The sequence below is a fragment of the Solanum dulcamara genome, chromosome 11 (genome assembly GCF_947179165.1).
Source record: "Solanum dulcamara chromosome 11, daSolDulc1.2, whole genome shotgun sequence".
Taxonomy (NCBI): Eukaryota; Viridiplantae; Streptophyta; class Magnoliopsida; order Solanales; family Solanaceae; genus Solanum; species Solanum dulcamara.
This window is the reverse complement of record NC_077247.1, coordinates 61,972,679-61,995,457: the sequence shown is the minus strand read 5'-3', so window position 1 is coordinate 61,995,457 and position 22,779 is coordinate 61,972,679. Positions and strand designations below refer to the sequence as shown.

Here is a 22,779-nt window from a genome sequence, read left to right as displayed (position 1 = left end):
ATTAGGGACTAAGTTAAAATTATCTCTTGATTTTGATAAATTGGACAAGTATTGTTGAACATTTATTTTTAGTATAGTGGACAACTAAAGATGGATAGAGGAAATATACATACTCCTTCCATTCAATTTTAGTTGTCATGTTGCGTTTTTCAAAACTCAATTTGACTAATTTTTAAAATTAATTTTATTACTTTAACTCAATATTATAAAGTAAAAAAATTAAATATTCAAAAACTATAAGAAAAGTACTATAAGTTACAATTTTTTCATATCAATATGATAAAAAAATATATCTTAAAATGTTAGTTAAAATTTATATAGTTTGACTCTCAAAAAGTAAATCATGACTAACTAAAATGGAACGGAGAAAATATATTGGAAACTTACACCCTTTTCCTTTTCAAACTTAAAATATATAAACCCTATATCAACACATTAAAATAACCATGTCAAACCGATCAAGTCTCACGCCTTGCATTGAATCATAAAAGATCATGAGCACGAAAAAATTCTAATAGAATGTGCTTTGACTAATTGATTGGCCTTATGCAATGTGATTTTGGATTCGTCCGAATTTTTCAGTGCAGAGGAGAATAATACTGGATGAAAAATAAAAATATGTCTTTTTTATAAAAGTAGAACGCTATAAATTTCGTATGATACTTTATTATTATACATACTTAAAACATACACTTAAAAATCATAAAGAGTTTCAATTATCATGTAAATATATATATGCTGTCAAGTACTTCTAATACTACATAGGAAACTCCAAATAAATTAATTATTACATGTCGAAATATCAAATTTGTAACCACCGTTTTGTGTATTTAACAAAATAGAATGTTTTTTGGCATCTAGTAAGTAGTTGAATGAAAAAGATTTCAACGACTTTGAAAACCAACGTGATTTGCTCAAATAATTCAAAGTATCGATTTTACACCATTTTTCATACATTAAAAAAATATGTCGGTGTGAAAATTGGAGAGAAAGAAAGAGTCAAAAAGATTGAAAATGTCATAAAATCATTATAGTAAAAGACAGTTTGTTATTTTGTTTGTCTAACTAATTGGGTTTTGGTTTTGACTTTGGGGTAAGTTCTTTGGTTTTTCTGTTTGGCTCTAACCCTGTCCCACGTCAAACAAAATGTTAAATTTCAACACTATAGAATTCTAATTTTAAATAATTCAAATATTTTCTTGCACATTTAAAATCACGTAGTGGAAATAATTTTTATGACCGTTTATGCAAATTAATCAAGAAAAATAGTCTTATGTTTCTAATATACAAAAAAATAAAGATCTTTAGTACATAATTAATTCTCCATATTTTGGTCTGATGACTTTGTATATCATGCTATTGTAGATAAATGATCTGATGGTGTCGAATAAAATGACCGTCACTTAACGATAAAAGTTATTCTTACTACATATTTTTAAAAATAATGAATCTTATTTTCAAGAAACTGGATTAAATGGTAAAAAGTGTCCCAAGTCACGTCCTCTTTTTCATTTCATTGTCCAACAATTGCTTTTTAGCCTTTTATTAAATGTAATCACGTTATTAGTCGTAAGTCACAAGTCATAATTAATATTTCTGATTATTTTCAAATGATTTTCTTTAACATTCTTAATGTCACTGTCCATTATATATGTACACATCTTTTGTCTCTTCCCAAGATCTTTATTTAATTTGTTGATACTCCATCCGTGCTAATAAATTAAACTATACCACGTAAAGAGGTGATTAAAATAAGTTGGTAAGATCTAGTAATACTTAATTAATACTATAACCAATCAACTTATTATAAGTTTATAATGTACAAAATTGCTTAATGATGTTTCCTAATTATTCCACTGGCCTTTGTTGGAAAGTGCGCTTTAAAATCATGGGCCCTTGACCGAACTTAGAATTAATTCGAATTTGCTGAGGGTAAACCTAACATATTTCCACTAAGGCCTAATATAAATACACATATTTCATCTATAGTAGTTATCTATAAGTTGATAAATATGCATTTTGTGTTATGAAATAGAAAGGCGTGGATGCTCCATTAGTTTCGTAATGGCAAAATTAAGTTATGTGACTCAATCTTTTTTCATTAAAGTTAAATAGTCATATGTTCTCTGTGGAATTATACACACAGGGAACAATTCTCTCAACTCTTTTCACTTTCTGTCTTTCTTTCTTGTCTTTTACTTATTTTTCTTATAATTTTATTATTTTTACAATACGTTATCAGCGTGACGCTCTAATTTTCTCCAGACAAATTAACTTATATATTAGAATATGAAAATTTTTCAGTCATCAGTTGGATTCAAAATCAATTATGATGATATGTGTCTTATTGATAGTGCCACAACACACACTATTTTAAGAGATAAAAAATATTTCTCTTATTTGATCATGAAAGAAGTTAATGTTAATACAATATTTGGTAGTACAAGATTAAATGAAGGATCCGAAAAGGCTAAAGTTGTACTTATCGGATGAACAAATTTAACAATTAATGAAGCATTGTATTGTAGTAAGTCTCAAAAAATTTTATTAAGTTTCAAAGACATTCGTCAAAATGGCTATCATATTGAGACTACAAATGATGAAAATAATGAATATCTTTACAATACTATAATGATGTCGGCCAAGAGGTTTATATTTAAAAAGTTACCCACTCTTTCATTTGACTTATACTTCACAAGTATTAGCATGGTTGAAACACATGTCATAGTAAACCTTTGGTTTACTAACTCAAATGATTTTATTATTTGGCATGACCGGTTGGGCCATCCCAATTCTAAAGAAACTTATTGAGTTTCAAAGACATTCGTCAAAATGGCTATCATATTGAAACTACAAATGATGAAAAGAATGAATATCTTTACAATACTATAATGATGTCGGCCAAGAGGTTTATATTTGAAAAGTTACTCGCTCTTTCATCCGGCTTAAACTTCACAAGTATTAGCGTGGTTGAAATACATGTCATAGTAAACCTTTGGTTTACTAACTCAAATGATTTTATTATTTGGCATGATCAGTTGGGCCATTTCGGTTCTAATAGGATTCGCAAAATAATTGAAAGTTCACATGGACACTTTTTGAAGAACCAAAAGATTTTTTAATTTAAAGAATTCTCTTATGCTGCATATTCTCAAGGCAAATTGATTACTAGACCATCAGTAATCAAAGTGAAATTGAATCCCCAACCTTTTTTGAGCGTATAGAGGGTGATATATGTGGGCACATTCACCCATCATGTAGGACATTTAAATATTATATGATTTTAATAGATGCATCTACAAAATGGTCATATGCGTGCTTATTATCAACTCTTAATATGACATTTGCGAGATTATTTGCTCAAATAATTAAGTTAAGATCACAATTTTCAGATTATGCAATAAAGACAATTCGTCATGATAATGTTGGTGAGTTCACATCTCAGACATTTAATGAGTATTGTTTGTCCACTGGGATAACAATTGAGTATCCAGTTGCTCATGTTCATACTCAAAATGATCTAGCAAAATCATTGATTAAACGTCTCCAATTAATTGCTAGACCAATGCTTATGAGAACAAAATTTTCCATTTCATTATGGGGTCATGCTATTTTGCATGCAGCATGTCTTGTGCGGATCAGACCCACAAGTTATCATAAAGTCTCTCCATTACAATTGACTTTTGGTCACGAGCCGAACATTTCTCATCTTAAAATATTTGGATGTGCGGTATCTGTTCCAATTGCTCCACCACAACGTACAAAGATGGGTCCCCAAATAAGGTAGGGGATATATGTTAGGTATGAATCTCCTTCTATCATAAAATATTTGGAACCTATGATTGGAGATTTATTTACTGCAAGATTTGTTGATTGCCATTTTGATGAATCAGTATACCCAGCATTAGGGGGAGAAAATAAGCAACTGAAAAAGAAAATAAATTAGAATGCATTATCGCTATCTCATTTAGATCCTCGTACAAATAAATGTGAACTGGAAGTTCAAAAGATAATTCATTTGCAAAATATTGCAAATCAACTGTCAAATGCATTCATTGACCTATCAAGAGTTACTAAATCTCATATTTCAGCTGCTAATGCTCCAATTCGAATTGATGCCCCAGTAGAATAATTAATTAATACAAATGAGTCTAAACCACACTTAAAATGTGGTAGACCGATCAATTGCAAATATATAAATCCTCAAAAAAGAAAATGAGCAAACAATCAAGATAGTCATGATATGAAAGAACCTGGTCAAGAAGAGCGAGAAGACATAACAATTGATAAAACCTTGGAAGACGTTAAGGTGCTTGAAAATGATGAAGAAATTTTAATAAATTATGTCTCGTCAGGAAAAATATAAAACCAAAATAATGTCATTGTCGATAATAATTTTGCTTATAACGTTGCTATTGAAATAATGCAACAAAATGGGGATATTGAACCAAAATTTATCGATGAATGTAGATAGAAAAATGATTGGCCAAAATAGAAAAATGTAATTCAAGTTGAATTAGCTTCGCTTGAAAAATGCGAAGTTTTCGGACTGATAGTCCGAACACCTGAAGGTATAAAATCAATGGGATACAAATGGGTCTTTGTGCAAAAACGAAATAAGATAAATGAAGTCGTAAGATATAAAGTACAACTTGTGGCTTAAGGATTTTTGCAAAGACCTAACATTGATTATATGAAAACATATTCTCTTGTGATGGATACAATCTCTTTCAGGTATCTTATATATATGACAGTTCATGAAAAACTTGGCATGCATTTGATGGATATCTTTACAGCCTATTTATATGGCTCTTTAGATAACGATATTTTTATGAAATTTTTTGAAGAATTTAAAATGCCTGAAATATATAAAGATTCACGGGAAACTTGTTCAATAAAACTTTAAAAATCTTTATATGGGCTGAAACAATTAGGTCGAATGTGGTACAATCGTCTTAACGAATATTTGCTAAAAGAAAGATATAAAAATGATCCAATTTGCCCTTGTGTCTTTATGAAAAGATCTGAATTTGTCATAATAGCCGTATATATTGATGATTTGAATATTATCGGAACTCCTAAAGAACTTTCAAAGTCAGTAAAATGTCTGAAAAGGGAATTTGAAATGAAAGACCTCGGAAAGCACACCCACTGAGTACCCCAATGGTTGTGAGATCTCTTGATATTAATAAAGATTCATTTCGACCTCATAAAAATGATGAAGAGCTAGTTAGTGCTGAAATACCATATCTTAGTGCAATTGGTGCATTAATGTATCTTGCCAACAATTCTAGATCAAATATAGCTTTCTCTATAAACTTGCTAGCAAGATTTAGTTCGTCCTCAACGCGAAGACACTGAAATGAAATTAAGCATATATTCAGATACCTCTGAGGGACCACCGATATGAGGTTGTTTCACTCAAATGAATCCACGTCAGAATTGATTGTTATATACAGATGCAAGATATTTATTTGATCTCCATAAAGGTCGATCGCAGACAAGCTACTTATTTACATGTGGTGATACAGCTATATCATAGCGTTCAACAAAACAAATTATGGTTGCCACTACTTCAAATCATGCAGAGATAATAACCATTCATAAAGCAAGTCGAGAATGTGTTTGGTTAAGATCAATAACTCAACACATTCGAGAAACATGTGACCTCTCTTTGAAAAGAGACGTTCCAATAATATTGTATGAAGACAATGTTGCATGTATAACTCAACTGAAGGGGGATACATCAAAGGAGAAAGAACAAAACATATTTTACCAAAAATCTTTTTTACTCATGATCTTCAAAAGAAAGGTGAAATAGATGTACAACAAGTTCGTTCGAGTGATAATCTTGCAGATTTATTCACAAAGGCATTACCAACATCAACTTTTGAGAAGCTAAGATATAAGATTGGAATGTGTCGTCTCCAAAATATCAAATGAAGTTTTCATCAGAGGGAGTGAAATACGCGATGTACTCTTTTTTTCTTAACCAAAGTTTTGTCCTACTTGGTTTTTCTAGTAATGTATTTAATGAGGCAGTACTCAAGGAGTATTATCAGATATGTGTACTTTTTTTCCTTCACTGGGCTTTTTTTCCACTGGATTTTTCCTAGTAAGATTTTAACGAGTCACAACATCTATAAGTGTTCAGGATAACTATGTATATTGTTTCTTGTAAAGTTTTTTTATGAGGCATATTACACATGGATATCCAAGGGGGAGTGTTATGAATTAGAGAGAAGTGGATGCTCCATTAGTAATGGGGCCCACATAATGGCAAAATTAGGTTATGTGACTCTTTTTTTTTTAATGAAAATTTGGCTATAAATAACCATATGTTCTCTGTGGGATTATACACACAGAAAACAATTCTCTCAACCCTTTCCGCTTTTTGTCTTTCTTTCTTATCTTTTACTTATTTTTCTTATAATTTTATTACTTTTATAATATTTTGAAATAAGTTGATTTTTCATCTGAAAAAAGGATAAGATAAATTTTTTATTAATATACGCGTCTAGTGTTCGTTATAAGAAAATTTAGTAAAGTGACAAAGAAAATAAATTCAGGATGATCTTATTTTAACATTACTACTATTTAACTTGCATCAAATTTTGTAGAAAGTTTTGCATATTTATTTACTTCGGAATAACTTCAGATATGTGGTGTTAAAAATTATGTATGACTAAAGTTTAGATATTTCCATATGAAATTAAAGTTAAAATGATTAAATTTTTTGTCATTTATGCATAAACTTTAGACAAAGTGACTGAGTTCAAGCAAATTTTGTTGAACCCGCAAATTTAAAATTATTTCGAAATGGCTAGACTTGTAAATTTTTATGCATTGCAAATATAGCTTCTGGGCTTCAAATCAGCCCAATGTAAATGAAAAACTATACAAAATAGACCTTTTAAACAAATTATTTATCATCCAAACCCCACCCCAAAATAATTACTTCCAGTATCATATATCGATAGAGTATCACAGAGGATTAAGCTAAATGCTATACAATATCGATATGGTATCAATATACCAACGGAATATCAGAAAGAATATATTTACTAATTCGTTTAATAAATAAGATTGTGATTTTAATAATTTTCTCTTAATTGTTTTATTTTTATTTCTTAAAAAAAGAGCTCAATTCTATATGATATCGATAAGGTATCAATATATTGTTATGGTATCATTGAAGATTTTAAAAGTGTTTCATCAAGGATTTTAAATATCATGATAATATGCGAATATACTGTGGTAGTATTATTTATGTAATATCGAATGACTTAGAAAAACCTTTATGATACCATCACAGTATATATATACTATTATGGTATTATTCAACATTTATATGAAACGATTCTTAATGATTATATGAAACGATCGATACCATGCCAGTATATGATGATTTCATGGAAATGCAGCTAAAGAATTAAAGTAGACATTAATTATACCATTACAGTATATAGATATATTATTATATTATCATTAAGGAATGATACTAGGATGTTATCTTGGTCACCAATCTCATACTTTGGGATATGACTTGTAAATGAGTATTTATTTGTAATTAGTTTTTTCAAATATAAATTGAATTGGCCCAAGAGCTTTACCGGCAAGATTCGACCCTTCTAATTTGGCGCCAACGCAGCTCCCGCGGCCTCCGTCGATTTTGCCGCCGGAAATGTATACAACCGTCCACCATACTACCGTAGTTGACTACAGTCAACGTCATTCGCGGTCGCCAATTTACAAATTGTCCTTGCAACTTATTCACTCGCGCAGAATTGTTTCCATTTCTCTTTTCGCTAAAAATCATCACCTTCCCAATAGATTCCGGCGAATCCGAACCATATCCGGCAGACACATATCTTGTCATACATCGGAATCTTCGAGCGACTATGAAAATCTGTTTAGTTGTGATTCAACTCACAATGACTCTGTACTGCCGCCAGGTCCGTCATTTACAAACCTATATCCATCTTTATACATGTGTATGTTAATCCTTTATTCTTAGTTAATTTCATGTAGGCAAGCTGCTGTTCAAAAATGTAACATGGATTGGTGTTGCCACCATTACTAGCAAAATTCTGGTGATTATTTCCTAATGTTTTTTCAAATGTACTTACTGTTAAACCTTTAAGTTCTTCCCTCAATAGTTTTGTTGTTTTCGGTTACTTAGGGGTTATTGAGGGAAATTGTTATAGCTTCAGCTTTTGGCATTGGTCCTGTAGTAACTGCCTTCAGGTATGCCGTTTACATGACTTGAATTTTTTTCATCCTCCTCTGGTTATTTCTCCCCTTTCTCATAGGAGAACAAGAGAGTGTTCTATGTTTCCTAAAAAGTTTCTTACTTTGTCAAACTTCATAATAATTTAGTTGTTACTCTCCTCACCATTTTAGTCTAATTGAATGGTGCTGTAATTACAGGTATGCTTCAGTGCTACCCGGTTTTGCTGCATCAGTTCTTGGTGGTGAGTGGAGAATAAAATGAAATAGCTGATTTATCTTTCCATAAGAGTATTGAGATATTAAACATAATAGCATGCTCTTTAGAGTTTGGGTTCACTTTGTTTGTGTATGATGGTTGTAGCTGATTCTCTTTAGTCATAACTTGGTTAAAACTACAAGTAACAGCCATCTTTTTCTATAAGCAATGTGTTGTTACCAGCTGCACACTATCAACTCATATAAAAACAAAAGTAAAGGGAACTATAGAGGGGTAGGTTGTGGGGGAAAACTACTTTTAATAAAGGTTTTCAAAAGTTTGGAAGTATAATAGAATGAAAAAGCATGAAAGCTACTCTCTTAAGTCTGCACTGTTGTCTACCATTATTTTTCTATACGTACCAAGTCTCTTATGTTAAAAATAAACCAAATTTCTTCCTTTTTCCCCCTCTCCTCTTTCCAAGATTTCTTTACATTTTTGTTTTGCATTAATTTCTCACTGGAGGTTTGACATTTCTCACATCCACCCGACAACTTTGATCCAACTTGTTCTCTAGCAGTTCACGTTCAACCCAAGAGCCTATGAATTTCAGAAGCTCAATTGTATCATTTGCATGCTCTTTGAAACATAGTACAATGTATGCAATATACCCATACGTCAATGCATATGAAGAGTTTGCGTAAAAAAAAGTCGCATGCTGCTTCTTTTGTTAATTTGGATTAACATAAAGATGTACATCGAAGCTAAAACTTCCCATTGTATGATAAGGGGAACAATTTTTATGGAAGTAGGAAAATAGGAAAATAGACACCATATAGGAATGAAATATAGCATTTAATGAACTTAAACTTAAGTACTTCATGAAAATCCGGCTACAAACTGTGGATAGGGTAATCAGAATAATACGTTGCAAATTGAAAGATGCTAGGAGGACAAAAATAAAGAATTTTCATCGAAGCAAGAGTGCTCAATTACAGTTGAGCTCTTTTGGTTAGTTTGTAGATGGAATTTTTGGGTCTAAAAGAAAGCTTAAATCCAATACTTGCTCACAGACATAAAACAATCAATCCTAATTTATAGAGCTAAGAGATGGGCTCAACCCTATGTTAGACCAAGTCCAAGTTGCAAGGTAGCTTTGAACTTGCAGTCTTGCGGATGTATAGCTCTAAAGCCCATATAACCTTACAATTCTTCGGCAGAATGATGAACTAGACATACTAAAGGGAGAAGCCACATTTTTTTAATGTAAAATTCCAATATCCAGATAAAAGCCACCATGTCCTGGGAATTTTTACAATAAATTTAGAGTTTACGAGATTTCTTTCCATTGTCACTATCTTCCTTTGCATGTGAGTGCATCCTGTTGTTGACTTGTTAAATACTAGGATTTATGTGTAGGAGATGATAGGGATCTTTTTGATCACCGGTTCCTTACTTTATGCAGGTGTTAATGGTCCCATTCACATCACAATGACAGCTACATTAAGGCTAGTTGATATCTCTGTATCTGCTACTTTCTTGATTTCTAATGCTGAATTCATAGTGTTTGGCACTCTTACTGCTACAGAATTATATGTACGAGGAGCCAAAGGCATTGTATCCCTGTTGTTGCCATCTTCATCTAAAGCAGCGGGAAGCTTGAGATACTTGAGTTTAATGTGTCGCTACATGTGATAACCCAAGTTTCATTGTCCTGCAGCACCCACATAACATGACAAATTACGTAACATAGAGTAAATCCTCTGATCATTTGCCTTCTTTTCTTCTTCTGGATTAGACATTGGAGACCAACTGGGTTAGTTAGATAAAGACCTGTATATCCAAATTTTAGTCCTCTTCATACATAAAACTTAGCTTCTTTGTCGACGGGCCTGTTTAATGCTTACATAACTCGCCAATGAGTGATTCTGCGGGTGGATGCTTATCTCCAGATATAAGTGCAGGTGTAGACAATGATATCTTTTTTTTTTCTCTTGATAACTAAATCTACATGATATTAAGTATGAGTAGTGTAGTGACATGTTCTGGACAGGGGGGGGGGGGGGGAGCTATATGGTGACTTTTGCATTGTCCCTTTTTTCTCCTTTCTTTTAGGTGACCGTCATTCTTCATTGCAACCTGAAGTTCTTATAAAATTTTGAAGCAACTTCAAAGACTTTGAGCTAGTTTCTCAGTAGTTAAGCTTTTCCACTTCACCTTGTTGATTGTCTTGTGAATGCATTTCTTACTTCTGACTTGTGGAAAAAAAAGCCTACTTCTGATTTATATAAAAAAACATTTCTTACTTCTGACTTATCACGACTGATGATCTTCAGTAAGCTTCCAGAGGATCGTCAGAAGAAGCTATTTAAGCATGCAAATATCCTCATGATCCTGGTATGTGTATTCTCACTGTTTTCTTAGTTCCTTTTTAACTCATTTATCACAGCTAAAAGATGTGTTAGCATTTAGCAACAAAATGAATTTCATGCAGGTAGGAGGTTTGATAGCTGCCCTAGTGTTCATATTTTCCGAGTCTATAATTCATATATATGCACCAGGGTAAGAAGGTCTAAATCCGATTAATTTTTGTGCTATGCAACTCACAAAGTAATAGAATGTAAATGACCTGGTCTCCTAAACTGTACTTGTGCATTTTGCCTCACTTATATTTTGCGATCAATTAAATGGAGGTTTTGTCTCAATAAAGTATGACAAACATCTCAAGATGAACTGCCTGTCACAGGCTTTAGTTTCTTCTATGTTTTGACCTTTGTAGGTTCGTTTTCTATTGTCAAATATCTCTAGTGCCTTCTTCCAACATTTGATTCTTCATTTCCCTGCTCATGCCAAGTTGCAGGATCTTTATTTTGCCTTTGCTTCTCACTGAAGGTTGTTCTGCCAGTATTTCTTCATTAACGTAAACCAGAGAACTCATTTGCTGACAATGACATTATTAGAATCTATATGCTTGTGATTCTCTTACTGATTTCACTTCATTGATTCATTCTCAGTTTGTGGACCTCGGCTGAAGGCCAGATAACAAGCCGAATAGCTATCCAACAGGTACTGAGTTTACTTTTCAGCAAAATTCAGCTTGATGTTCTTCCTACCGTTACTTATCTGGCCATGATTGTTTAGTCAATTCTTTGTCTATTATCTCAGTTTTCTCTGGCCTAAAAGTAAGTCCTTTTTGTACGTGTACTTCTCTTACTTTGTATCAACATGCCAATTGGATCATATATTACTGTTCATCTTTGTTTCTGCAATGAGTACTTTCTCCTTTCAGATTTAGAAATCTTTACTAGTTTAACTAAATTTCACTTATTTTTCAGTTGAAAATAATGACTTCTTGCATAGTTTTTGCTGGCCCTGTTGGGCTTGGGTTTGGTTATATGAGGTAAGATGCTATTTAGTGTTTTCTATATCCTTTTCCTATTATTAGTTGTTCTTTGAGTGCCTAACATAATATATTTTTATTTTTTTTAACTCTAGTGCAAAAGGAGAAAATGTCTTTCCGGCGATTAGCCCCACCTTGTCTAGTTTGCTCCTGATTGCCTGTGTAAATTTCTAACTTGTCATAGCCCTAGTATTATATCATTAAAAGTAGTTCTTCTATATCTCGTAGTAGATTCTTCTAGACTCTGACATATATACAGTTTTAATTTGTCACAGTGCCTCTTTTACTCCTTTAGCAGACAATCGGATGTCTTTTGTTCTGGTAAAGTACTCTTATCAGTTACTTTAGTGATGTTACTTGAGAATGATATTTAAGTTTTAGATTCTTTGAATAGGTGGCATTCTTCTGTCTTGCGGAGCTTCACTTGGTGCAGTCATTCAATGGATTATCCAGGTTGCCATTGCTCACCTCTGACTCTTTCATTCCCAGTTTCTATTGTTTAGGGTTAAAAGACAACCTTTCCATGTTTTTCATATACTTGATTCTTACATATACATTTTGTGCTTGAGTTTAGGTTCTATTGCTAAGAGGAACATGGCATGAAGTTATTTCAGAATCATGGATTGACGAATTGAAGAACGGGGATATTTATGACGTACATCTCTTTGATCTTCCACTTTGTTTTACATTCATTTCAATCAGTTTATTGCATTGATCACTTCTCCTCTCTTTTTTTTCACAGCTTTTCTCGATTCTAGTACCAGCAATTTTCAATTCAGGCTTGGCACAAATAGCATCATTTACTGACCTCTGTTTCGCATCTCATTTTCATGGTGCAGCTGCAGGTCTTTCATGTAAGTGAAAGCGATTTTTTATCGTCCATGCACAACTTTTAGACCTTTGTAATTCTTTGTAATGAGAAGAAGGCCCAATAATTCCTCTTTGTTGAGGATATATACAACAACAGCAACAACAACTATGCCTAAGTCCTAAATAAGTTGGGGTTGGCTATATGAATCCTCATTTTGTCATTTAAGCACATATCATATCATCATCATAATAAATAAAATAAAAATGAAAAAATAACCACTTTCTAATCTGACCTATTGAGACCAAAACATCATCATTATGACATGTTTGAACAGTATACTTGACAACACAGATGATCAATATAACCTGTGTTTGTGAAAGGATTGTACTATAACTAATTGTCAAGTGGTGATGGTATTATGCAATTAAATGTCAAGCAGTATTATTAACTTCTCTTTTGTCTGAAAGAATAACTTTCTAAATAGTGGAACAACCTTTTGAATCTTTTATCAATCTATGTGGAAGAATATCAGACCTTAGTGAGTGACAGTGAGAAGTTTTTTAATGTGAGACAATACTGCCAGAGTAGCATAATGCAAAACATAAGGTATCATTCAGATAATTGCAATTAAAGCCTCCATGCAGGGCACTGATTTTTTCCATCCTTTTTACTGCATCGGAGTGTTGTTATACTCTTTTCCCTTTTCCCATTTTCCAGTTGGTTCTGCTTTGTGGATGCCCTAATTCTCATTTCATCATTGATATGGTCAAAATTTCAGATGCTTTTCTTTTGGTCATGGCACCTTTGGGTTTGCTTTCAAGCATCGTTGTACTGCCTCTTTTACCCACATTTTCGGCACTGATAAAGGTGCTCATATTTTGACTTTGTGATGATCAGTAACGTTATGTCGTTTTTCTTTCATTTGTATTTGTCTTCTAACTCCAGATTGTTTTGGCAGGCAGAGTCATGGCCAAACCTAGTACAGAAGATATACAGAGGCGTCCTGCTTTGCATGGTTAGGGCTTTTATCTTAGATAACATGTTCATCTTGAATGTTATGGGACGGATCAAAATACGTGCATCTTTGATAGAACTGTGAAGGAATGGACAATTATTTTTCTGGTCTCGAGCTGTACTCTGCCATTCCTTTAACCAACTTCTCTTTTTGGAGTATCCCAAATTGTCGCCCCTTTCTGTGCTTCAAGGTTACAGATTTATTTAAGTCAATAATATGATCACATTCTAACTTGATACTGTATCTCTGAGTCTCACATTTTCACACTTCCACTAATTGTTATATCGTTCTGAAAAGATTTCTAAACTCAATCTCAGAATAACTAGTTCTTCGTCCTTCCTCAATCTCCGAGCCTGTTGGAGTAGATAGAAACAGAAGTGAATGAGTTGTATATTGTTTTACAATTATTAAGGATATCATTTTCCTCTTTTAACTTGGACAGCCTGCTGGTTGGTATTTCATTATCTTAGGTTTGCTTTAGCAGGTTCCTCAAAGTTGTCCCTAGGACTTATGTCGTCCAAATTTATTTTGTTTGGACTCTCCAAAATTGATGCCGTATCCGTGTCGGATCCTCCAAAAATGCACTAATCTTGGAGAATCCGACACGCACCCATTGATATTTTTGAAGAGTCTGAGCAACTTAGATCCAAGGTCCAAATGCAGTTTTTCTCAAAAGATTTAGAGGATGCAGTTGGAGTCGCTTAATACGGACTGATTTGGTGAATAGATTTGTATTGAACTCTATCAAAAGCCCCAACTGTGCAGAAAAATTGATATTAATACCTAGTTAACAAATGTACTTGGTTTCTGATTGTCTGACCGTTTTCCTGTTTTGATGCAGGTGGTTCTCTTGCCGATTATTTCCGTCATGATTAGCTTAGCTGATCCAATCATCCGTGTCTTGTTTGAGCGATATGCATTTGATTCTTCAGCAAGTGCTTTAGTTTGTTCTCTTTTCCTTTTCTGTAAGTATTGGTAACTAGTCAAATTAGGATGTCTGAATGGCAAGTTTACACTTTTTGAGTATTCTGGATGAGGGGCTTATAAAATAGAGCACAGTTGTACTCGTGAGAGCTGAATCTATGTCTAGACATCAGATGGGAGCTGGAAACGACAATAACAATGTACTAGTCAAAGAGAGAACTTTTTTGAGTAAAAGTATAGTTTCTTGATATATTTTCTTTTTTTGGTATAGATTCTCTTGGGTCACCATTCTTGATTGTCAGAGAATTGCTAGTTGCAGTGTTTTATGCCTTTGGAGATGGACTGAGGCCTTTCCTGGTTAGTATTGGAGCCATTGTGCTAAATGCTATCTTGGATTGGTTCTTTGTTCACAGATTACATATTGGAGTGCAAGGATTGGTTAGTTACTTTACCCATTTTCTTGCAGTAAATAGTAGATATTATTCATGCTTAAACAAAATCTCATAGCTAATTGTACTGATGAAGGCACTTTCAACATCACTCACAGCTGCCTTGTCTCTCATTACTCTGATCCATCTTCTTCGGAGGAAGATTGGAGGTAAAACGTAGAAGTATGACTATGTCAGTCCAGCAAAGCAGTTTTCTCTTAACTCTGTTTATGTAATTTTGGTTGTTCTTTGCAGGGCTTTTCCTTCTTCATGAATTGATAAGTCCTGGTTTGCTTCTATGCTTCTGTTGTGTCATCTCAAGCTTTGTTACGTCCTTCAGTTATGAAAATATCTCCAAAATTTTCCTTTCTATCACAAGGTTTGCCCTTTTTGCTTGGACCTATAATATATGCCATGTATATAATCATAATTTTGGTTATTCGTTCATATTGTAATCCAGGTTACCTAGGATCCAAGAACTCTACTGCATAGTATCAGCTGCTGGTCTTGGAATTATTGGCTTCTTTGCTCCTCTTCTGTTAGTATTATATTTTTCTAGATATAAGTTGGAGCGTAATAATAACTTCAAATGAAAGAAATGTTAATGCACTGTTCCTAAACTACTTGTGGTACATGCCCTGTTCTATTCATTGAAGATTGAAGAATTCAAACAATTCAGAATGAAGCTTTGGATGCTCTTTGGAATATCATACCACTTTTAATTGGCTGAGCTGGAGACAACCTCCCGATACTTCGCGAATAGTTTCAAACATTCAAAGATTTAACAAATCTGGCAATGCTCGTTGCATTGCCTGATTTTGTGGCACTAGAATTAGCCGTTTAGTTAATTAATATGTGCAGACGCTTGATTCCTTGAATTTCTGGTGTTATATACTTTGCACACATTTTCTCATTGTTCAATCCTGTGATTTAGCAAAAAGCATAAAAACACAATTAGATCCACAAAGACGAGACGTGAAAAGCGCATTGAATCATTATTGAAGTTTGGCACACGACTTAAAGAAAAGATTTTTATTTTTTTAAAAAAAATCTACAAAAAATTATATTAATTTGAAACTATAATCTTCAAACAAATAAAATTACTACAATTTCAAAATCCAATATACGATAATGCCAATACAAAAGAATTTTCTCAAAGTTGAGATTCAAAGAATAAGCTACTTCTCGTAGGATCAATTTGAAGTGCAAACTTCTTTAAAACGATGCTTCTAATAACACTGATCTTTCCACAAGGCACATAGGACGTTCTCATTCCTTGCTTTAGAAAGTAGCAAAATTGAGCAGAACACTTTCCTTTTTGGCAGCACGGGTTGAAACTAGCAACAAGTTTAAACTCATCTCCGGAATCAACAGGGACTACACTAAAATCTTAGACCATATTGTGGCCAAGCTTAGCGCCGCTTATATATACAAGGCTTGAGCTCAGGCCAATTAATCTCCCTGTCTACTGAATCCTGTTCGTCCTGTTGATAGAGGGACAGACAATAAGCACATCTTTCTTAGTCATAGAAGAATCATAACAAAATTATGCATCAAATCTAACCTTTTTCTTTAAGTAGAACAACACAAACATTTTGTTAGAGAAATCCTGCAGAAAAATAGACAAGCTTTAGAAGTTGATCGGAGATTACATCAACTCATAATGAAAAGAACTGCAAGAGACCTTTGACCCGATGGTAAACCCAAGCTCACAAATAGCCTTCATAAATTTGTTTGGGTCTGCTCCTCCAGTGTTTGGATCAAGCCTGCTTTTAACTTCTGCTATCAAAAGCCACCCCCTGGAAACAACCATCCAACTCAGTTCATAAACTAAGCTGACGAAGATACGTATCTTACAACTTAAGCAAGTACTGCATGCCAACCTGGGTTTAAGAACTCTGTGCGCTTCCTTAAGGAAGCTTGGATAATCGGTTCCCATCAATGAAAGGCAAAAGACGGCCACATCAACTGACGAGGACTCTAGAGGGGTCTGCCAAAAGAGCAGCATTAATTTAGAACAATGTTCTTAATCATTAATGTATTCAATATACTAAACTTATAGGCAATTCACACAGCAAGAAACTCTATTAGTAAGACTCCAAGCGAGGCTCACACATTTGACATGTCACAAGCAATTACTGAGGGATCATGTGCGACAAGATCCAAGGACCAAACTTTGTTCTTCACACTCCTTGCCAGCCGTGCATCTCCTGAAGTAAGTTGGACAATCAATGAGTCACGCAACTGCAAAAATGATTAATGCATGAAATTTGTTGCTTCCTGATAATTTGAGACCCATACCGCAGCCAAAGTCAGCAACAATTAATGAAGGGCTATGATCCTTTAGCCATTTTGTGATTATAGTAACAGGTTGTTCTGGCCAATGTAACATTTGCTCCTGATACCCTGCATGGTACTGACAAGCTAAGTAAGAACAAGAAGTTCACAACAGGGTGAGGGATGCTTAACAAGAAATACTCCAGGATATTTCATAAATTGCAAAGCAACCTGAAGTTGAATCAGACTCAGAAGTTGCAGTCATACAATTCTAGAAGGGGATATAAACCAGTCATCACACAGGGGTAATTGTGGAAGACAGTAAAAATCTTATTACGAGTGATTAGTCTGTCGTTACAAAATGTGGTCAGGGAGAAATGGAGTAATTGTTCTTACAAGCCATGCTTGGCAACAAACTTAGTCTTCCGAACAGCCTGCATGTGGGCCTATGTCTATGAATTTTTTTTCCCTCTCAAAATATTAACACCTTCATTTCTATACAACTTTCAGGAATTCAACTTCATTAAATATGCCAAACTTTTATTTTTCATATGATACTGTCTCTAAACTATAACTATCATAATATGTAAGTCAAATTAACATCTTAAACTTCATGTTCAGTCAAATACCAATAAGACTAGACAGACGAAGTACAATATAAGAGGCCAAGAGTCCTTATTGAACAAAGTAATATTGGATATAGGGGGTGCAATAATCCTTTGTTTTAACTTCTCATCCTCTTTTAGTCCTTACCAAGCAAATGCAAAACCCTTACTTCTACTCATCCAAAGCCACCTCCTTCCATTTTTGATGAAACATTATATACATTAGGGATCTTAGTCTAATTCAGAGGTAAGGCTAATTCACATGCATTTGGGCCAGCTATATCAAGTACTTCATAAGACCCAACGAATCGAGGACTAAGTTTATCCTTTCTGAACAAATCTCATAATTTTCTTCCCCAGAGAAACCTTTAAAAATACCATATCACCCACTTGATGTTCAATTTCACGCCTCTTAATATCAGCATAGGACAATTTGTGTATCTGAAGGCCTTGATAACTTTTACCTTGTTTTCAACTTGTTGCACGATTTCAGGACCTAAAAGTAATTTTTCCACTAACTCTCTCGCAATCAAGTTCAGTCCAAAGAAATCTCAATTCGAACCAACTCTAAGAAACTTGAGTTATCACGTACAAGTAGAGGTGCAAAATATTGGAGAAACATCTAACTGACGAAAATCGTACAAGTAGAGGTGCAAAATATTGCAGAAACATCTAACTGGCGAAAATGATTCTTACCACATTAAAAAGTTCCGGATTTTCTTTGAAATAATTGAGCGCCTCATCTCCACTGGATTTTAAAAAACAAAAACAAAAACAAAGCAATTAAATCAATATTCAACAGCGACACACAATTCAGAACATATTATTCAGTAAAAATATTGCAGCAACTTGGGAAGAAGAAGGTAGACGTACGAGCAAGTGTAGAGCTTTTCATTAAGCATACGGAAGTGGCCTCCTGATAATCTCGCCTTCATCTGCGTAAACTCCACAAGTATTAAAAACTAATTGTACAAATATGAACATATATATATATATACACACGGAGAAATATAACTACAACCTTATCGAGAAAAGACGAAGGTTTCTTAGCTTTTGAAATCGCCATATGCGAAACCGAACATTGATTCCCGCTGAAGAGATTAGAAGGATCGTCTACGGCCGGCGTAGACGATTTTCTGTGAACCTTTCCTCTCTTCCGTTTACGATTCCGCCTTTCTTCTTTCATCTCCTCTGAAGATTCTCTCTTCTGCTTGTTACTGTTTGAGTTTAGGGATAGGTACTACAGAGTAATGAGTATCGAACTGACCAAAGACGGATCAGCTCAATGGGCTTAAATTTATTTTGGGCCGGTTCAGCCCAAATTAGTACTTATTATAACAATAAAATTACTAAAACTTTTATCTGTTGTATTAATATAACGACAAAACCTATCCATCGACTATCTAGGTGATGTTACTATTATAATGGATAAAAATCAGTTAGTATTCATTTAATATGATAAGAAACTGTTTAGCGACTTTATTATATACTCCATTATATACTGTGAATAAAGCTCAATGAGGAAGTGGAAAGTGAACTACTCTTAGAGCCACAACTTATGCCCCTGTAAACTGTTTTGTTATATATGCTATCTAATCCTTCCGACCACCAAAAAAAAAAGATATAATATGACTACTTGTTAATTTCATTTTTTAAACTTTTACCAACAATTAGTGTGTGATTAGAAGCCATTCTCTTCACGTATTCCCGATTGTTATTAATCAACTACTGTCTGCAGTCAGGAGATGACAACCTGTGGAAGAATAACAACCCATTATCATTTTTTCAGAATCGTTTATAGGTAAGGATTTTTTTTTTCGCCTCAATTAAATTTGAATTCACGTAAAAAGTTTTCCATCACGTAGAAGTAAAGCCTTCCCTGACTAACAAAGTCAATTCTTATTGCAGAGTTCAAATTCAAAATCTCTCATTGAAAATAATAGAGTATTTAACCTTTTATAGATATAACTGACTATAGAAGTGATAGAAACTTAATCACAATTAAGTCCATCAAAAACTTTTTTAGAGTCTAACTGCAACTGCAACGTTGTAACTTTCCACGTGAAATGTAATTTGATTGAACGGTTTATCTTTTGGGACTTATGAGATCACTGGAAATTGTGTTGAAGCTTGTCGGAGTATGCACAACAACCAAATTGCATTCTTTAACTATCAGAACTTACGACACTCACTTGGCTGCAAAACTGACCGAGTTAAATTTCGAGTTGTTACCTCTTCAAACTGCGCGTAAGCTGTTTGGTGAAATTCCTCACCCAAATGTATACACCTGCAATCGCATTCTGCAACACTTCTGTGGAAAGAAACGATATGAGGAAGTACTATCTCTCTTTTCGTCTATGTTTTCATTCTCAAAGCTTGATCATTTCACTCTACTTTTTGCATTAAAGGCGTGTTCAACATTAACAGCACTAAATTTTGGCAAAACAATTCATGGGTTGGGGAAGAAACATGGTAACATTCATTCAAACATGTTTCTTGGATCAGGCCTCATTGATATGTACTCAAAATGTGGAAATATGGACGATGCTTTTCGAGTCTTTGAGGAATATTCAAACCCGGATCTTGTTTTATGGACTACTCTGGTTACTGGCTATCAGAAGAACTATAAGCCTGATGAAGCACTAGCTGTTTTTACTCGAATGGTGATGGCATGTTGCATTAGTCCAGACCCAATAACTCTTGTCACTGTTGTCTCTGCTTGTACTCAGTTGCTGAATTTGAAAGCTGGAAAAAGTGTTCATGCACTTGTGTTTCGAATGGGTTATGAAAGTCCCCTGTCTTTATCAAACGCTCTGCTGAACTTATATGCGAAAACTGGAGCCACATTTTATGCAGGAAATTTGTTTAGGGTGATGGAGGAGAAAGATGTAATCTCATGGAGTTGTATGATCTCCTGTTGTGCTCATAATGATGCTACTGATAGAGCAATAACTCTTTTTGATGAGATGATATATACAGGAGTTGAACCCAACTCTGTAAGTGTAATCAGTGCTTTGCAAGCGTGTGAAGCTTGTTGTAATTTCGACAAAGGCAGGCAAATACATGAATTTGCTTTCCAGAAAGGTTTTGAACTTGATATATTGGTCTCCACTGCTTTGATTGATATGTACATGAGCTGCTGTTCACCTCAGGAAGCGATTATTGTATTTGACAGGATGCCCAGCAAAGATCCAGTTTCTTGGTTTGCTCTGTTATGTGGATGTGTTCAAAATGGAATGGCCAACAAGTCCATGCAAATATTTTGTGATATGATGACCAGCGATATCCGACCTGATGCTACTGTGATGGTTAAAATTCTTGGAGCTTGTTCTGAGTTGGGAGTTCTTCAATTGACTTCTTGTCTTCATAGTTATGTAATTAGATGTGGGTTCATCAGCAATTCGTTCGTTGGGGCTTCACTTATTGACTGTTATGCAAAATGTGGTAGCTTGGAGGAGGCTATCAAGGTTTTTGAGAGATTGACAGATAAAGATGTTGTTACTTGGAGCTCCATGTTTGCAGGCTACGGAATTCATGGGCAAGCTAGAGAATCAATTAAGTTATTTCATCGTATGGTTACAGATTCCACGGTGTGTCCTAACAAAGTTACCTTCCTTTCAATTTTAGCAGCTTGTAGTCATGCAGGTTTTGTTGAGGAAGGAATTGAATTCTTTAACATAATGTTAAATGAGTACCAACTGATGCCAGAATCAAAGCATTATGCGATCATTGTTGATCTACTTGGACGAACCGGAGAATTGGACAAGGCTATGTGCTTCATTAACCAAATGCAGTCACGGGTTGGAGCACACGTATGGGGCGCCTTACTTGGTGCTTGCAGGATTCATCAGAATACAGAGATTGGAGAAATCGCTGCCAGAAATCTTCTCCGGTTAGGTCCAGATCATGCAGGATATTATATCCTGTTATCAAATGTGTATGCTGTTGATGGGAAGTGGGATGATGCAGCTGAACTTAGAGGTTCAATTAAAGAGAAAGAATTGCAATTGATAACTGGCCAAAGTGTTGTTAGACTTTAGGAATGAGGTCCATGTCTTTTTAGCCAACGGAGGATATCAGAGGGACGTAAGAGCATATCTATGGTCCCAATTTAAACATTCTGCTGCATCATGCTGAAGAGATATAGTTCTGAAGTTTGAGACATAGACATATGTGCAAGAGTGTTGTCCTAAGGCACGTTGACGTTGGGGGAATTTTCTAAAAGGTTTAAAACTGAGAAATCAACTGAAGAGACGTAAAGAAAAGATCACTTAGTCTTCAAATAACAATCATATGTCAACAAGTATTCGCTCAAGTCAGAGCTCAGACAGTGGGTATATCCTTCTATCCTTAATCACATGTCTCAAGTTTGAACCTAGGATGGAGAAAGTCCTGATGGGAAGCTTTTTCCCTTTGGTGTGAACCCTGCAGACACAAATCCGGATTAATCAGGCAAGTGAATTTCACCTACCGGTTAGTTATAAGAAAAAGTACTTGCTCGAGTACATAAGATTAACCTCACTTCTCAGTAAAATTCCTCTTTTTATTCCTCCGGTGATACTTGTGTAATGGATACCAGGAGTTAAGTGGAGCAGAAAAGGAATTGTGTTGTGCGCTAATATCCGTAACGCATGTTATGGCTTGCAATTAGATTGTATTGCACATTATTGGGGAAGTAAATTAGATTGTTCCTGTTTGCGTTGTTTCACATGTTCATGTTTACCGCAAAATGTTTCTTTAGGACTAGAATGACCAAAAATCATACTCCCCCTTTTCAAAATAAGTGGTATGTTTATTGTTTTGCTTCAGAATAAATAGCGTCTCACATAATCAAGAAGACATTAATGAAACGTTCTTCTAATTTGGAAGTTTTATATTATCAAGAAACTAG

The 22,779-nt window shown here is 34.3% G+C and overlaps 3 protein-coding genes across 3 annotated transcripts; 2 read left to right on the top strand and 1 right to left on the bottom strand.

The window, feature by feature from the left end:
• The first annotated feature begins 7,532 nt into the window (after positions 1-7,532).
• Positions 7,533-15,919, top strand: LOC129875146 (uncharacterized). Its single transcript, XM_055950583.1, has 21 exons — positions 7,533-7,955; positions 8,032-8,093; positions 8,183-8,247; positions 8,431-8,474; positions 9,894-9,936; positions 10,765-10,825; positions 10,923-10,990; positions 11,443-11,494; positions 11,764-11,828; positions 11,924-11,990; positions 12,104-12,149; positions 12,223-12,281; positions 12,403-12,483; positions 12,571-12,682; positions 13,418-13,506; positions 13,598-13,654; positions 14,496-14,619; positions 14,850-15,016; positions 15,104-15,176; positions 15,262-15,385; positions 15,467-15,919. Exons 1-21 carry the CDS (start codon positions 7,685-7,687, stop codon positions 15,597-15,599), a joined length of 1,863 nt encoding a protein of 620 aa, XP_055806558.1. The 5' UTR covers positions 7,533-7,684; the 3' UTR covers positions 15,600-15,919.
• Positions 15,920-16,060: 141 nt separating this feature from the next.
• LOC129874984 (ribosomal RNA-processing protein 8) lies at positions 16,061-19,153 on the bottom strand. Its single transcript, XM_055950399.1, has 9 exons — positions 18,910-19,153; positions 18,762-18,823; positions 18,585-18,636; positions 17,308-17,422; positions 17,122-17,216; positions 16,890-16,996; positions 16,691-16,805; positions 16,571-16,615; positions 16,061-16,490 (listed from the first exon to the last, which is right to left on the bottom strand). The coding sequence occupies exons 1-9, from the start codon at positions 19,072-19,074 to the stop codon at positions 16,419-16,421; spliced, it is 828 nt and encodes a 275-aa protein (XP_055806374.1). The 5' UTR covers positions 19,075-19,153; the 3' UTR covers positions 16,061-16,418.
• Positions 19,154-19,710: 557 nt separating this feature from the next.
• LOC129875287 (putative pentatricopeptide repeat-containing protein At3g01580) lies at positions 19,711-22,596 on the top strand. Its single transcript, XM_055950739.1, has one exon. It carries the CDS (start codon positions 19,991-19,993, stop codon positions 21,926-21,928), a length of 1,938 nt encoding a protein of 645 aa, XP_055806714.1. The 5' UTR covers positions 19,711-19,990; the 3' UTR covers positions 21,929-22,596.
• The last annotated feature ends 183 nt before the right edge of the window (positions 22,597-22,779 follow it).

What these genes read in the sequence shown, in the direction of transcription:
- LOC129875146 (XM_055950583.1), top strand. Translation starts at nt 7,685, where the DNA reads ATGTATACAACCGTCCACCATACTACCGTAGTTGACTACAGTCAACGT. An exon ending in TGACTCTGTACTGCCGCCAG is followed by an intron (nt 7,956 to 8,031) that starts GTCCGTCATTTA and finishes AATTTCATGTAG; the next exon opens with GCAAGCTGCTGTTCAAAAAT. An exon ending in ATTTTCCTTTCTATCACAAG is followed by an intron (nt 15,386 to 15,466) that starts GTTTGCCCTTTT and finishes ATTGTAATCCAG; the next exon opens with GTTACCTAGGATCCAAGAAC.
- LOC129875287 (XM_055950739.1), top strand. Translation starts at nt 19,991, where the DNA reads ATGAGATCACTGGAAATTGTGTTGAAGCTTGTCGGAGTATGCACAACA.
- LOC129874984 (XM_055950399.1), bottom strand. Translation starts at nt 19,074, where the DNA reads ATGAAAGAAGAAAGGCGGAATCGTAAACGGAAGAGAGGAAAGGTTCAC. An exon ending in TGTTGCTGACTTTGGCTGCG is followed by an intron (nt 17,217 to 17,307) that starts GTATGGGTCTCA and finishes AACTTACTTCAG; the next exon opens with GAGATGCACGGCTGGCAAGG. An exon ending in TTGCTTGTGACATGTCAAAT is followed by an intron (nt 16,997 to 17,121) that starts GTGTGAGCCTCG and finishes CTCTTTTGGCAG; the next exon opens with ACCCCTCTAGAGTCCTCGTC.